This window comes from Oncorhynchus clarkii, chromosome 9 (genome assembly GCF_045791955.1).
Source record: "Oncorhynchus clarkii lewisi isolate Uvic-CL-2024 chromosome 9, UVic_Ocla_1.0, whole genome shotgun sequence".
In the NCBI taxonomy this organism is placed as follows: Eukaryota; Metazoa; Chordata; class Actinopteri; order Salmoniformes; family Salmonidae; genus Oncorhynchus; species Oncorhynchus clarkii.
Genome location: NC_092155.1, coordinates 28424535 through 28440951, shown reverse-complemented (window position 1 = coordinate 28440951; position 16417 = coordinate 28424535). Strand labels below are relative to the sequence as shown.

The 16417-nt window shown below is 42.7% G+C and overlaps 1 protein-coding gene across 2 annotated transcripts in view; it reads right to left on the bottom strand.

Moving 5' to 3' along the window:
• Positions 1–1240: 1240 nt before the first annotated feature.
• LOC139416181 (metastasis-associated protein MTA2-like) overlaps positions 1241–16417 on the bottom strand; it is a 32488-nt gene continuing 17311 nt past the window's right edge. For both annotated transcript variants that reach the window (XM_071164541.1, XM_071164540.1), the window contains 12 exons: positions 14582–14684; positions 13999–14098; positions 13598–13786; positions 13243–13317; positions 12252–12310; positions 12066–12166; positions 9788–9927; positions 9111–9339; positions 8902–8991; positions 8532–8653; positions 4415–4563; positions 1241–3568 (listed from right to left, as the gene is read on the bottom strand). In XM_071164541.1, the coding sequence (XP_071020642.1) occupies positions 3415–3568; positions 4415–4563; positions 8532–8653; positions 8902–8991; positions 9111–9339; positions 9788–9927; positions 12066–12166; positions 12252–12310; positions 13243–13317; positions 13598–13786; positions 13999–14098; positions 14582–14684 (1511 nt within the window). In that variant the 3' untranslated portion in view covers positions 1241–3414. The remainder of the gene's footprint in view (positions 3569–4414; positions 4564–8531; positions 8654–8901; positions 8992–9110; positions 9340–9787; positions 9928–12065; positions 12167–12251; positions 12311–13242; positions 13318–13597; positions 13787–13998; positions 14099–14581; positions 14685–16417) is intronic.

Genomic DNA, 16417 nt, shown 5'->3' with positions numbered 1-16417 from the left:
CCCTCAGAGCCTACCTTCTATTGACCCTGTTGACTCATCAGTAGGAAAGATTTGTTTCTCTTTTGGTCCATTCAACAACAGAGCGATACAATCCTTGTTTCAGCAGGATGTTGTACCTTATGTCATGCCTTATTGGAATGGATTTATTGATAATATCTGTTGGAAAAAAGTTTGGATGTTGCCACACACATACCTACCTACTTGTTAACAAAATTAAGGAAGTTTCCTTTAAAATTATTCATAAATATTATCCTGCCAACCATTATATGAAGAAGTTTAAGGAAAACATCAACTCAAATTGCTCCTTTTGTAATGACCACCCAGAAACAGTGTGGCATCTTTTTTGGCATTGTGTGCATGTAAGAAAATGGTGGCAAGACATCAGTAAGTTTATAATTGAACACATTTATGAAGATTTTATACTATTGTGGAGAGATGTACTGTTTGGATTCTTTACATACAATAGAAATAAGCTGAAACATTTTTATGTAATTAATTTCATTATTCTTTTGGCCAAATTTCATATACACAAATGTAAATTTACAAACAGAAAACCACATTTTCGTACCCTACAAAAAGAAATTGAACTGTATTTTAAGATGGTTAAATGCTCTACTAACAAAAAAGCTGTTAGAATTGTAAGTACAGTGGGGCAAAAAAGTATTTAGTCAGCCACCAATTGTGCAAGTTCTCCCACTTAAAGATAAGAGGCCTGTAATTTTCATCATAGGTACACTTCAACTATGACAGGCAAAATGAGAGAAAAAAAAAATCCAGAAAATCACATTGTAGGATTTTTAATTAATTTATTTGCAAATTATGGTGGAAAATAAGTATTTAGCCTTCCCAAATCAATACATGTGCTTTATGTATTGATAAAAAAAATTAAAAAAACGTTTGCCAATTACTTCCCTGACTACTAACGGCAAGCCCATTGAGAACAAACACCTATTCTGGCAATTTACACCACAGTTGGTCAACCTCGCACCCGTGTCATTTGTTTTTTAAATGCTGTCTGATGTAGGAAAATAGAAACCTTTGTGTGATCGTGATTGATAATGAATAAAATACACATTTCATGTTTGGGGGACTCATCTAACTTGGGTTAAAGTATTTATAGGAATACATTTAATGTGAGACACAAATGATTCGAATGGAATTACTTTGGTCACTGACAACTAGGGGACAATGCATTTCATACACACCCAGAAAAAGTACTCGCATGGAAGAGAAATGTGTATATGACCACAAAGAAAAAAAATCTTTATTTATTTTCTTATCAAGATACATTAAAAGGATACAGACACATTGGAATAAAAAACACTTGAGAAAAAAAATGTAATTGTAGCATAATTATCTCTCCAACATACAAAATTCTAACCCCCTCTCCATCCCTCCCAACTGTTTGATGGCCAACCATCCCAGTCTCCCATCCCAAACCCACTCAATGACAGAGAGCAATGTTCACATGTACAGTATTTTAACCTTCTCTAAAATATGAAGTAATTACAAGCTTTTTTTAAAAGGTTTTATATAAAAAAAAAAAAAAAAACTGACATTATCAATAGGTCAAGTTTTTTCTTCTTCAGATTAGTATTTTCACTAAGCATTTTAACACTTAAAATTTGTTTTAGAAACATTACAAAAGCCCACATTGGGACCAAACTTGCATATAAATCCTTCATTTCTACCCCAGTACTGGCTGTCAGTTCCCAATGCCTGAGGGAGCATGAGGAATTATAATATCCAATTAAGCATCGATTTAATCTAACGCACCCTTTCATCATAAAACACAAAAAGGTAAAATACAGATTCAAACCAAATCAATGCACAAGTAAAGACATCACTGGAGATTCCTCTCCCATCATATCATTAAAAACATGACTTCTGTACCCAAGTCAATACATATTGCTGCTTTAGTAATGACATTCTGACGACCAGCTCGTAACATAATTTGCCATGTCTGTTCAAAAGCAAGAGCGAAACAGTCCATTGTCATAAATGCTGTGACTTAATCTATGGGTGGGGGATCTGAATGCATGTTTTATACGTACAGGTGGCAACATGCACAGGGGCCATCTTAGAATGGAGTTTTACACACCTTGAATGTTTATGGCTTAATTCTGTCTCCTTCACTAAAAATAACCCATCTTTCTCACAATAAGGGCCTTAAAGACAACAGCATCTATTCCATATGTTTCAAACCACAGTAACCCATCAGCACCACATCCAGAACACACTTTTGAATATCTTCCAAACCTACATGAAATTAATGTCTTCTACCCTGTTACACCTTACACCTTTTCCTAAACCATTACTCTCTCCTACCATTGTATTGATGATCCAAGGCCGTTGTACTCGAGAGGTCGTTCTCGCAGGTCAAAACCAAAACGCACCCCAAAGGCTTTACAGAGACGGATCCAGAAAGTCTCGCTCTCCGAATGGGTAAAACGTGGCTGTAACAAGCATGACAATCAAGTGATAGGAGACAAGGCAGGACTCAAATGGATTGTGATGACAAACAAGAAAAACAGAGCTCAAACTACTAGGGGTCAACAGCATTTTTTCCCTCACTATCAAACCATCAAACGTAACTTCTGATAGGCTTGTGGAGAGATAGAGGGGGGATCAGTTCTTATTTGGGTGTGTGGAAAGGGGGCAGGGTGACAGTGCAAATTAAAGTCTAACAGAATGAGTGTCCAAAAGTAGAATATGATTATTTGACAAGTATGCTTGAATGATGAGTCATACAAAGTACTTCACCTCAACCTCCCAGACCTATGAAGGAACATGGTTTCATTAACATCTAACTAGACTTTCCCGGAAAAATAATCAAAAGAAACATGCTATAAACTCCTGTCCCATTTAGCCTTCCCAATAGAAATAGAATAACTAGAATGGACATGCAGTCAAATTGCAGTGGTTTGAGAGACTTTGTCCCTTCTAGTATTTATATTTCTTTCTATGGCTTTCCCACATCCCCAACCAAATTGGTGTCACCCCCTCAAAAAGCTGCAAATATTTACACAAATAAGACCCGGAGGAAAAAATAAAGTGTTTTAACACCATTATTTCAGGATGAGAAATATTTCAGAGTTTAAATTACACAGTTAAAAATATTTGCCATTAAAAAAGGGGAGCAAAATAATTAAGCAAAAAGAGCCGGAATAAAATACTACAAAGCCCAAAGCCTAGCGCGTGTATGTGGGTGTAAGTGTGTGTAGAGAAGTAATGTTGGCATGTGATTGTGTGAGCTCAATGTGGGTGTCAGTAAAGTGTGTGGTGAGCAGCACGTCAGCTTTTGGGAGGTAACAGAACAAAAAAAATATGACAACAGAAAACGACTACTGGACTGGTATGGCGTGCGCTGCTGCATTAGCAGGTGGACGTGCAGGGTGGTGACCCCCCCCCCCCTTAGTCCTCCAGGACGATGGGCTCGCTGGTGCTGGATGGCAGGGTGGGCAGAACCAGGGTCCGGGGACCTAGGGGCAGCTTGACCCTGACCGGGAGGTGAGGTTTTCTGGCTGCACGCCGCATCTCAGACTGAGTCAGGTGTTTTCTCAGAGCCCTTGAGAGGAGAGAAACACACAACACAGTGAATTAGCTATAGGACTGACAAGATACACATTTGCACACCTAGGAGTCTAATGTCAAAGTGCACAGGTGCAAAGAAGTGAATCCTTCTCGTCTTCAAACTAGTTGAATGCAATATTACGCATTAATCAACAAATGCAACCTTTTGGTAAAAAAAAAAAATTCTCCCATTGAATTTACTGCCAGAGACCTGATTGATACCTTTTATGTCAGGTATTCCATATACAACAAATGTATAAAACATTAGGAACACCTTCCTAATATTGAGATGCAGCCCTTGTGCTTTCAGAACAGCGTCAATTTGTCGGTGCATGGACTCCACAAGGTGTCAAAAGCGTTCCACAGGGATGCTGGCCCATGTTGAATCCAATGCTTCCCACAGTTGTGTCATGTTGGCTGGATGTCTTTTGAGTGGTGGACCATTTTTGATACAAATGGGAAACGGTTGAGTGTGAAAAACTCAGCAGTGTGGCAGTTCGACACATTCAAACCAGTGCGCCTGGCACCTACTACCCCATTCAAAAGGCACTGAAAAATGGTGTCTTACCCATTCATACACAATCCTTGTCTCAAAATCCTCCCCCTCATCTACACTGATTGAAGTGGATTTAACAAGTGACATCCATAAGGGATCATAGCTTTCACCCGGATTCACCTGGTCAGTCTGTGTCATGGAAAGAGCAGCGTTACTAATGTTTTGTACACTCAGGGTACAACACTGTATATTTCTCAACACAAAAAAAAGACAGAATCTAAATTAGTATCCTCAATTGCTGCTTGCTACTAGATACAGAAAGTACTCTGTACAAAAGGACAGTACCTGGTGTCTTTCGTGGCCACAAACACCACGGGGTTGGGTGCGTCTCCCTGGTTCACTTTCTGACGCTTGATCACCGACTGTGAAGTGGTCCTCATGCCCGATGCGAACGGCCTCCCATTGGTGGGGAACGGCAGCCCTGCCGCCTGTGACTAAATGAGAGAAGAACTGTGAGGGAAGAAGTGTGTGCGCTGGCGCGGTGTGCCACGCAAGTGAGTGTATGTGTGCGTGTAGCCATTTGGCCCAAGGTGTGGTGATGCCGCTTTGCGCAAAGGTGGAGGAGGGAGATGGACAGATGGTCAGTGGTAGAACCCGAATGATATGGATTTTTTGGGTCCGATACCAATTTTATGGAAGCAAAAGTGACCGATTACCAATACCCCTGCCCATATAGTTTTTATTTTTAGAGGTGGAATAAAAACATGTTTTACCCCAAATGTTTTTTGCACAAATTGTGCTCCAAAGGATAAGCAGACACTCTAAATTATGATTTCTTAACTAAATATTTAAAAATGTACATTTAAGAACATTTTCTGGTTTACAGAATATCCATCAAAACCAACTTTAACCTCTATAAATACGACAGTAAATACAAAACTGTTTTAGGCATATCTTTAAGTGGTAGCTAAAAAGGTAAACTATCTACAGCAGTGCTAAACTACCACAAAGGGTGGCTGGCTGAATTAAACTGTCTCAAAGTAAATCTGAAACTGCACCGTTCACAAATAAGCTTTGAAATGCAGTAACATGCCGTTTGTAATGTCACCACTAGGTGTCAGCATTTGTATTTAGTAGATATACTACAGGGTTTACAAGAACCAAGAAGGTCATGCAAACACTTAATGACAACCTAGCAATGCAAGTATGTTATGACAAGCAAAAGCTAGCTATTCATTACGACAATGTTTGCTTCATTACACTGTTATACAATACAATTTTTTATTTATTTAACCACTTACCAGCTAAGTTGACTGAGAACACATTCTCATGTACAGCAATGACCTGGTGAATAGTTAGAGGAGAGGGAATGAATGAGCCAATTGGAAGCTGGGAAAGATTAAGGGACAGATTGGGAATTTAGCCATGACACCGGGATTAACACCCTTACGATAAGTGCCATGGGATCTTTAGTGACCAGAGTCAGGACACCTGTTTAACGTCCCATTCGAAAGACAGCACCTTACACAGGGCAATGTCCCCAATCCCTGCCCTTGGGTATTGGGCTATTCTTTTTTTAAGACCAAAGGAAAGAGTGCCTCCTGCTGGCCCTCCTAGCAGCATCTGGTCTCCCATCCAGGGACCGGTCATGATTAACCCTGCTTAGCTTCCGAGACAAGCCAGCAGTGGGATGCAGGATGGTATACAAAATGTATTGGCTATACATTTCAACTGCAAATCGTGACTGAAAACATTTATGACTGAAAATATTTCTTTGATTTTTTTGTAATGTAGCAGATGTTCTTATCTAGAGCGACTAATAGTAGTGAGCGCATAGATTTTTCGCACTGGTCCCGTGGGACAAGAACCCACAACCCTGGCGTTGCAAGCGCCATGCTCTACCAACTGTGTCACAAGGGACATGCAGGCAAATGTTTTCCACACTGGTTTTAGTCGCACGTTCTAATTTAGCTAGCTAGCTGCAGGATAGCTAGCTAGCTAACATTAGCTACTCATCTCATAAAGAATGCAAACAGATGAATGATAGATCTGCAGCAAATGTCTTGCTTTTTTCAGATTGCATATTTGTGAAAACTAAATAAATAAATCCCATAGCTCACATAATAGGCCCAGACAGTAGGAGTTATTTTTGTATCTAGGGCAAGTGTTGACTCTTTGCACCAGTTCAGTGTCAGCACATACAGTGCCTTGCGAAAGTATTCGGCCCCCTTGAACTTTGCGACCTTTTGCCACATTTCAGGCTTCAAACATAAAGATATAAAACTGTATTTTTTTGTGAAGAATCAACAACAAGTGGGACACAATCATGAAGTGGAACGACATTTATTGGATATTTCAAACTTTTTTAACAAATCAAAAACTGACAAATTGGGCGTGCAAAATTATTCAGCCCCTTTACTTTCACTGCAGCAAACTCTCTCCAGAAGTTTAGTGAGGATCTCTGAATGATCCAATGTTGACCTAAATGACTAATGATGATAAATACAATCCACCTGTGTGTAATCAAGTCTCCGTATAAATGCACTTGCACTGTGATAGTCTCAGAGGTCCGTTAAAAGCGCAGAGAGCATCATGAAGAACAAGGAACACACCAGGCAGGTCCGAGATACTGTTGTGAAGAAGTTTAAAGCCGGATTTGGATACAAAAAGATTTCCCAAGCTTTAAACATCCCAAGGAGCACTGTGCAAGCGATAATATTGAAATGGAAGGAGTATCAGACCACTGCAAATCTACCAAGACCTGGCCGTCCCTCTAAACTTTCAGCTCATACAAGGAGAAGACTGATCAGAGATGCAGCCAAGAGGCCCATGATCACTCTGGATGACCTGCAGAGATCTACAGCTGAGGTGGGAGACTCTGTCCATAGGACAACAATCAGTAGTCGTATATTGCACAAATCTGGCCTTTATGGAAGAGTGGCAAGAAGAAAGCCATTTCTTAAAGATATCCATAAAAGTGTTGTTTAAAGTTTGCCACAAGCCACCTGGGAGACACACCAAACATGTGTAAGAAGGTGCTCTGGTCAGATGAAACCAAAATTGAACTTTTTGGCAACAATGCAAAACAACGTTATGTTTGGCGTAAAAGCAACACAGCTGAACACACCATCCCCACTGTCAAACATGGTGGTGGCAGCATCATGGTTTGGGCCTGCTTTTCTTCAGCAGGGACAGGGAAGATGGTTAAAATTGATGGGAAGATGGATGGAGCCAAATACAGGACCATTCTGGAAGAAAACCTGATGGAGTCTGCAAAAGACCTGAGACTGGGACGGAGATTTGTCTTCCAACAAGACAATGATCCAAAACATAAAGCAAAATCTACAATGGAATGGTTCAAAAATAAACAGACCTGACCTGAATCCAATCGAGAATCTGTGGAAAGAACTGAAAACTGCTGTTCACAAATGCTCTCCATCCAACCTCACTGAGCTCGAGCTGTTTTGCAAGGAGGAATGGGAAAAATTTCAGTCTCTCGATGTGCAAAACTGATAAAGACATACCCCAAGCGACTTACAGCTGTAATCGCAGCAAAAGGTGGCGCTTAAGTATTAACTTAAGGGGGCTGAATAATTTTGCACGCCCAATTTTGCCGTTTTTGATTTGTTAAAAAAGTTTGAAATATCCAATAAATGTCGTTCCACTTCATGATTGTGTCCCACTTGTTGTTGATTCTTCACAAAAAAATACAGTTTTATATCTTTATGTTTGAAGCCTGAAATGTGGCAAAAGGTCGCAAAGTTCAAGGGGGCCGAATACTTTCGCAAGGCACTGTAAGTAGAACAGATTGCTAGCTAGCTAAGCTAACTACCTTGCTTGATAGCTAAGCTAACCATGTTAACTAAGTGAGAATGTGATGAGGACAGGGCTGCTTGCTTGAAGTGTACTTTTGATGATTTACCTATTCAAATACACTGGCTGTAACAAGCTACTCACTGTCAAACCACCATGCCAACTCGTGCACATTGTGACCTAGGGCTGAACGATGTTCAATGAGCAGCTGGTAGAGAGCCCTCGTCAGGCAACCATTGAATATAAAATAAAAATGACCGCAAATGTGCAGACGTACATGTTTATTCTATGTATATAATATTGGCGCTTTATCTGTGGAATATTTTATATATATATATATATTTTTTTTTCTGTGAAAGGCTAATATCGGCCGACAATATTGGTCAACAGATTTATCGGTCGGGCTCTAGTCAGTGAATCTCCCATTGTAACAAAAGAACCAGAACCAGTTTGCTAGTCTCTCCCTCTCCACAGTCTGAGTAGCCTGGGACAAGAGACGCTATCCAAGGTTACATTAACAGAGGAAAGATAACAGGCCGTCTATACCAAACAAGAACCAGTCAGTGTCACATATGGTTTGACTGACATATCGGGGAAGTCAAAATGGTGGTTGTGGTGTGTTTGTGTGTGAGGACTGAGGAGTACTCACGCTACTGTCAAAGGGCCTCTTCCCGAGCAGGCCTGATCCCCCACGGGGCTGGTTGGCCTGGTTGCGGTTGATGGGTGTGGGAGCGCCTCTGGGGGCCTTCAGCTTGAGTGGAGCCTGGATGGCTAGGGAGAGGACAGGAGAGGCATAAATCACAAACCAAAATCAAGACACTTACAACAGGAAGGAGCCTAACTTTGCATTGAAGCTATAAAGAGTATTGAAAGAGAATTGACATAGAAGTACAAAAGAGGATTGTAGGGGAAAGCTACAGGCAAGTGTTTTGAGTCCCAATAGTTCACAATGCTATTTTGAGACGTAAAATAAATAAAAAGAGCTCTTAGGAGCTCTCTGGTGGTTGGTAGATTCTCACCCAGTTCCTTCACTATAGTGGCCAGCGGTGGTCGAGGGATAGAGCGGTTCTTTATAGGGGCCTTGGTTGCTTTAGGCAACCTTATCATACCTGAGGAAGAAAAGATGACGATAAGCAGTGCAAGTGTGAAAATCACATGTCTGAATGTGTGTGGGTGTCTACATATACACACCGTGTGTGTGTGTGTATAAAGTATCTCCTCTACTCACACTCTGCCTTGACGGCGTTTGCATTGATGGAGGCGTAGGGGCGGCGTGCCGCGCGGCGGGGCTGCAGGATGTCAGTGCAGACGCGGCGGGCAATACGCGTCAGCTTGGTGGTCTGCAGGATGAATGTCTGCCGGTTCTTGGCCAGCAGCTTGGCGCGCCCCCCGCTTGTCGTGAACGGGGACAGGCCTTGCACCTCCTGGCGGGTCATGTGACCGCGCGGAGTGGACTCCTGAGGAGGGGCCAAAAGAGTCAAGTTACCATGTTGCAATATCATGACTGGTCAGACTGACTGTTTAGGGTCCATTGCAATAGGGTCCGTGCTATCCGGTATCCTTGGGACATCCCTACCCCCCATTGAAGTTGAAATTTAAAATGGTTAACTAAGGGTTATGGTAAGATTAAGGGTTAGCGTAGGGATGTCCGAAGGATTCCGGCTAGCACAGCCATCTCACTAGTCTAGTCTACAGTGGCTTCCTCTCCTCGTCTCCTGCCGCTGTAATGATCTGATAACACAGGGTAGGTGAAAGCAACAAGGTGGATGGATGCCCACCAGGAATTATGAAATGAAAATATGAACGCACTCTTCCCTGTTCAATGTAGATAAAGGAAAGGAAATCACTTAAGGTTACGGAGATGAACCGAGGTTTAGGGAAGCTGGTTAGTGAAAGCAGACGTACCGAGACAGATCTTGCGGCGCCCTCTAGCTGTGTGGGGGTCTTCAGGCCTCCATACTTCTTCCAGTAGATCCAGCAGGAGGCACACAGTCTGCACTGCATGTTGGGAGGACCCCATGCGTACCACTGTGCTGACTGGGCAGCTGGAAGAGGCAAGGTGTTTGTATTAGCGCACAAGAAAAGTAACACTATTTGTTTGGTCTATGGAGCCCCTGGCTCTGGCAATTAGACAATCGAAAGAATTTACACCAATATCTCCATTCGACGGATCTCAATCCCCCCCAAAACACTTTGAAGATCATAGACAAATCCCGGTGGAGGACGCCAACAACAAAAATGTGTCACTGTCCCAAAACTTGGAGCTCACTCTATCCCTTAATGCAAACTACGCTTTGGTCCGATTATTGCTCACACAATTTTCTATTTGGCGCAAAATGTTAAAACAACGTAACTGGGAATCCGTACCCATGCCAATATCATGGACTGTAATGGTTTGAAAACATTCCTAGATTTGAAAAACATTACCAGGCAACTCCTTTTTTACAACTTAAGTCTAGTATGCTGGCCTATGGAGTTCCACGGAAAACCCAACTACCCAACCATCCAATGATTATCTGGGCTCCCAAAAGGACTTATCTCTATAATATATAAACTACTTTTGGAAAGCTCATATTCTGAGCAAGCTATTAAAAACAATTATGGTCCACAGATTTAAGTGAATATGAACAACCCTTTAACCACAGAAACAACCCTTAAACCACAGAAAATTGAAAATTATGACCATGGCATCCCGTAATCTGAACCATCAATTTACACATTTTAAGTTTGTTCAGACTATTTAACAGCAAGAAACATTTTGCAATGAAATTGGCCCCAACTCCCAACTGTTCACCGTGTCCCCTAACTCACACGATGTGAGAGTGCCCTGCAGTTAAATGCTTCTGGGACAAAATTACACCATTCATTCCCAAAGTGCATGAATGTAAATATTCAATACTTTGCATCTACTAATGCTACTTAACGATGATAGCTCCTTGAAAATCAATACATCAGAGACTATTACTGCTGGCAGGCAGCACTGCTGCAAAAAAGCAAAAATGATGTTGGCTCTTAGATGGCACTCACCTCACCAACTCCCAATTGCCAAGTGGATACAGTTAGTATTTGAAGTTATAACATACGAATTATCAAACAGTGCGAATGAATGGTGAGAGGCAACAAACAATTGAGGCCTGGACAAATATACTTGACTAAAGAATAATCTGAGCTAAAGCCCAACAAATAAACAATCTATTAAGGCCAAACATGAAAATATATATGACACACACAAAGTAAACTAATTTAAAATGTAACATGCAACATTTAATTTTTTTACTGAGATACAATTCATTTAAGGAATTCAGTCAATTTCAATGAATGAATTAGGTCCTAATCTATGGATTTCACATGACTGGGAATACAGATATGCATCTGTTGGTCACAGATACCTTAAAAAAAGTTTTGCTTGAGCGTCTTATTGCAAACAGGATGCATGTTTTGGAAACATTTTATTCTGTACAGGATTCCTTCTTTTCACTCTGTCAATTAGGTTAGTATTGTTGAATAACTACAATGTTGTTGATCCATCCTCAGTTTTATTCTTTCACAGCAATTAAACTCTGTAGATTTTAAAGTCGCCATTGACCTCATGGTGAAATTCCTGAGCTGTTTCTTTCCTCTCTGGCAACTGAGTTAGGAAGGAGAGCTGTATCTTTGCAGTGACTGGGTGTATTGATAAACCATCCAAAGTGCAATTAATAATATCCATTTGAAATTATGGGTGTATTGTGTGAAGGGCAGTAACAAAATTGAAATTCAATCCATTTTAAATTCAGAGTGTAAAAACAAAATACAGAAAAAGTCAAGGGGTGTGAATTCTTTCTGAGGATAGTGTAAATGTACACATTTTTATCTGTTTTACATTCTTTGCTTTCAGACCCACAGAGAAGGGGTGGTATGGGATGGTTGCTGGGGAGGGGTGGGAAGCATGGTTTCCAAGTGGTGGGGTGGGGTGGGAGGAGGCTCACCTATGTTTTCTTTCTCTCTTTACACATACTTTTTGGCTCTGTGATGCAAGCCAACTATTACATTATCTGAACGTGTGTATAGTGCGTGTAGCCCCGCCCAACAAGAAAATGAATAAAGATTTGTTAAAAAAAAAATTGCATGACGTTAAAAGGTACATACGCGCATTTATCAATACAGTGAGACAGAGAGACTTTCAAGACACACATGTACTCACTGTGGCAGCTCTCGCAGCTCAGTCCTTTCTGGAAGCCAGCGGCCCCGTTCATGCCAGGCTTGTTACCAGGAGCCATGATCTGGTTGGGGTTGGGTTTGGTGCTGGAGGGAGGGGAAAATGCGTCATAATGGTATTTGATGCAAGGATAGTAATATTGAGGAGAATGCAGTTCAGACCAATACTCACTAGGTGGGGATGTACACCTGTTTCAGCTTGCTGTCTGCTTCTGCTGCCTTTAGTCGTTTCTGAAAGGGTATAAACATTTGATACAATTAGCACAGGAATAGCAAGTAGGTTATTGGAGCGGGTTGAGAGCTTCAAGTTCCTTGTTGTCCACATCACCAACAACGTCCAAGCACACCAAGACAGCCGTGAAGAGGGCACGACAAAACCTATTCCCGCTCAGGAGACGGAAAACATTTTGTATGGGTCCTCAAATGCTTCTACAGCTGCACCATCGAGAGCACTGGTTGCATCACTGCCTGGTATGGCAACTGCTCGGCCTCCGACTGCAAGGAACTACAGAGGGTAGTACGTACGGCCAAGTACATCACTGGGGCCAAGCTTCCTGCCATCCAGGACCTCTAATACCACAGGCAGTGTCGGAGGAAGGCCCTAAAAATTGTCAAAGACTCCAGTCACCCTAGTCAGACTATTCCCTCTGTTACCGCATGGCAAGTGGTACCGGAGCACCAAGTCTAGGTCTAAGAGGCTTCTAAACAACTTCTACACCCAAGCCATAAGACTCCTGAACACCTAATCAATTTGCATTACCTGCGCTCCCCCCCCCTTCTTTAACACCACCGCTACTCTGTTGTTATCTACTTTAGTCACTTGAAGACCTACATGTACATATTACCTCAACTAACTGGTGCCCCCGCACATTGTACTGGTACCCCCCTGTATATAGTCTCGCTATTGTTATTTTACTGCTACTCATTAATTACTTGTTACTTTTATTTCTTATTCTTGTCCATATAATTTTTTTAAACTGCATTGTTGTTTAGGGGCTCGTAAATAAGCATTTCACTGTAAGGTCTACATCGGTTGTATTCAGCGCATGTGACTAATAACATTTGATAGGCGTGAATGAAACTACTATTTATACATCGGTGAAACAACTGACGAATACAAACCATGTCATATTGTCATTGAGAGGTGAGAGGAGGTGAATTACCTGTTGGATGTAGCGGTCAGTAGTCTTCCACATGTAGTAGAACTGGACCACACTGGCTAGTGACTTCCATGGTAACTAAAAAAAAAGGACAGGTATAAACACCACACAAATCAGAATCACCAATGCCATCTGTGACCAGTAGAACATACACCATAGGTGCATAGCATGACAACAAGGAAGGTGTTAAGATATCCCCCCCACCCCAAAAAAAAAGGTAGGGGCAAATGGAATCATTTTTGCTTTTCTTGGCTAAATGTTTTATAGCATTTTCCATTGTGTGCCCTAATGAACATGACCTTGGAGTCATGAATGAAGGACCGTAGGGGTGTCATTGAGATGAGTGTTCACTACTTACAAAGTCCTGGCGGATGTCGTTAAAGTCCTTGCCGTACTTCTCCAGGGCCTCCTCAAACAGCATGGCCTCCGAGGCACTCCACTCCTCCATCTCGTCACGGCAGAGGACCGGCCCGCCCTGCGGGACCAGCGTGGACATGGCCTTGGCTAGGTCGTAACCGTTCTTCTGCAGGGTGTCCATGGCATGGAACTAGAAGGGGGGGAGATTAGGTCGTGATGATTTTGGCACAGGTCGCATTATTCAAGTTTTTGTAAATATGTGATATTGCATATAGTATTAGATAAATATTACGATACAATGTCCATTTCTGCTACTAATTACGGCAAGGTAGATGTCCGTTAGTTTAGGGGGTAGTGGAGCACTCGTCACCATGGGACATGGATAAAGTGTGTGTGTCTCACCAGTGTGATGTCTCTGGAGGCTGCTGCAGCACTCATATGCAGGCTGGGTTGACGGATGGAGCTACTGCAGTCCAGGGCTCTGGCAAACGTCCCCACAGCACTGGAACACACACACACACACACACACAACCATCAAATATCATAATTAGAATCTATGACAAACCCAGTACTGAAACACACATTACAAACTTATTTTTGTCTGGGCATTTTGATACCCAATCAGATGGGGTTTAGTAAATGTGTCAATTTACATCATATGGCCACAAGATGGCACTCCAGCTTGATGTAATCATGGAGTCTTTCACTACAATGTCGATTCCCTCCACAAATAGGGACAAACATGCTGTGTGTTTGACTGGGGTCCTCCTGCTACTACACCGCTTAGGCAAGATCATTCAAAGATGTCTACAGGAAATGACTGTGCTACAATTAAACCAAAAGGTGGACTTTCGAAACTCAATTCACCAAGCTCACGAGACACCCTGACAACGTCCCGACGACAAGAACCTCCATAGAAACAGGGCCGGGTTGTAACGTAACCAGGGCAACCTGTGACAGATGAAGGGGGACAGGGGACACTCACCGAGCCACCACCAGGAACTGGTCAATCTGGGGGTCTTTGAGCTGGTTGTCAGGGTCCCAGACCTTGGTCTCCAGCTTTTCCTGGATACGGGTGTGTGTTTCACCTGTGAGGGACAATACCAATAGAACAACGATCAGACACGTTAACTAATGACGCAGCAGATAGTCAAAGATACTGGTTGTGTGGCCCACTATTTGGGTAGACACTGGTCGATGGCTATAACAAGATAGAGACTTGAGAGGAGAGGAAATGGTGAAAGAGGAATAGGAGAGGGGGATAAGCAGAAGAGAAAAAAAATATGAATGAGCAGAGGATGCGAGAGGAAGGGGACAGAAATTACAGCGTGTGCAGGCAGTCCAGACTACTCCTATGTAGTCTCCAGAGGATGAACAGCTATGTCCGTCTGACCAGAAAGAACCAGTGTCAGACACACAGGGGCTCGAACACCTTCCACAAAAAGTCAACCTTCAACTTAACACTGGCTACACTAGGGAACATAAAATAGGGCAGCAGCTTACCACACCACCTGCCTGAAGGGCCCTATCCATGGGCGTATTCAATGGGGAGCAAAATCTCCAATAAGAACAGTTACAGTTATGAATCTAACTACTGTTCCCTGAAGGAGGGAACGAGGTATAACATACTATGGGGGGGTCAAAGCCTGAAGCAAACGGAAATCACGCACAACGGGCAAATAGATGCAGAGTCCACCCTTGGAAGCCCCGGCATCGTTCTCTCCTTTTGGGAAGAGTAGTTGTATTCATAACTATACGTTCCCTTTGTCAGTCAGTATGTTATACCGAGTGACTACGGGGGACATACAATCATGCCCAAAGCTGGCTCAAAGGGTACCAAACTAGGAGGCCCACGGCAGCCCGAGCTGACATGTTTCACCGGCTCCAAAAAGGTGTTACAGAAAACACATTTTCCCCTTAATACTTAGCCGAGAAACCTGATCTGTCATAGCCCAACATAGGGAACCAGAACGAACGTGCTGCAACTTGGCTATGCGTACTGACACGCTGCCACCGCACCCCAAGTCCAGACCCCACGGGTCCTGGAACAATACTTAACTTGAGTGTCTGAAAATACAAAAAAGGAACCACAAGTCCAATACAACACTTGTCATGACTTGGTAAAGCGCACACGCTCGCTACATAGCATCGACCAGAGTCGATGAAACACGGCAGCAGAGGATCAAACCCACAGAAAACTTGCAGTAACCTGGAAACAGAGTACCCGCACACTGCCACAGCAGCCCAAGGTACAAACCCACAGGGAACTGTGGTAACCCTGATAAATGCACACTGTGTGCCACACATCAAGGCTCAACACCACAGGGAAACTGTGGTAACCCAGACAAAATGCTGTCTAACATCGACCAAGTCCATAGACCTAACCGGTTACAAAGGCCTCATACAGACACCAAAGGATTTCACGGAATCTGAAAAACTTGAAATCATGCGCAATGCAGGAAACCAAGGCAGCCCAAGGCTAAATCCCACCAGGGCAACTGTGGTAACCCGGATAAATATGCAACCTGCACGCTGATCAACAGCCACTCCCGGACCCAGCCATAAGAACACTATGAGCCACACTGGAAGCAGTTACAGCCAAGCAATAAAAAAACACATGGGTACAGTATGTGGGGAACCCCAACTCGCTGCAGCACAGATATCAACAATCAGCAAGTCCCTGAACAATGCCCAAGAAGCCACCACACCCCTAGTAGAGAGTGAGCAGGCACACCGCTAGGCAACCCTTGCCCTTTGCTATACGCCAGGGAGATAGCCTCGATAATCCAATTAGAAAGACACAGCTTATAAAGCACCCTAC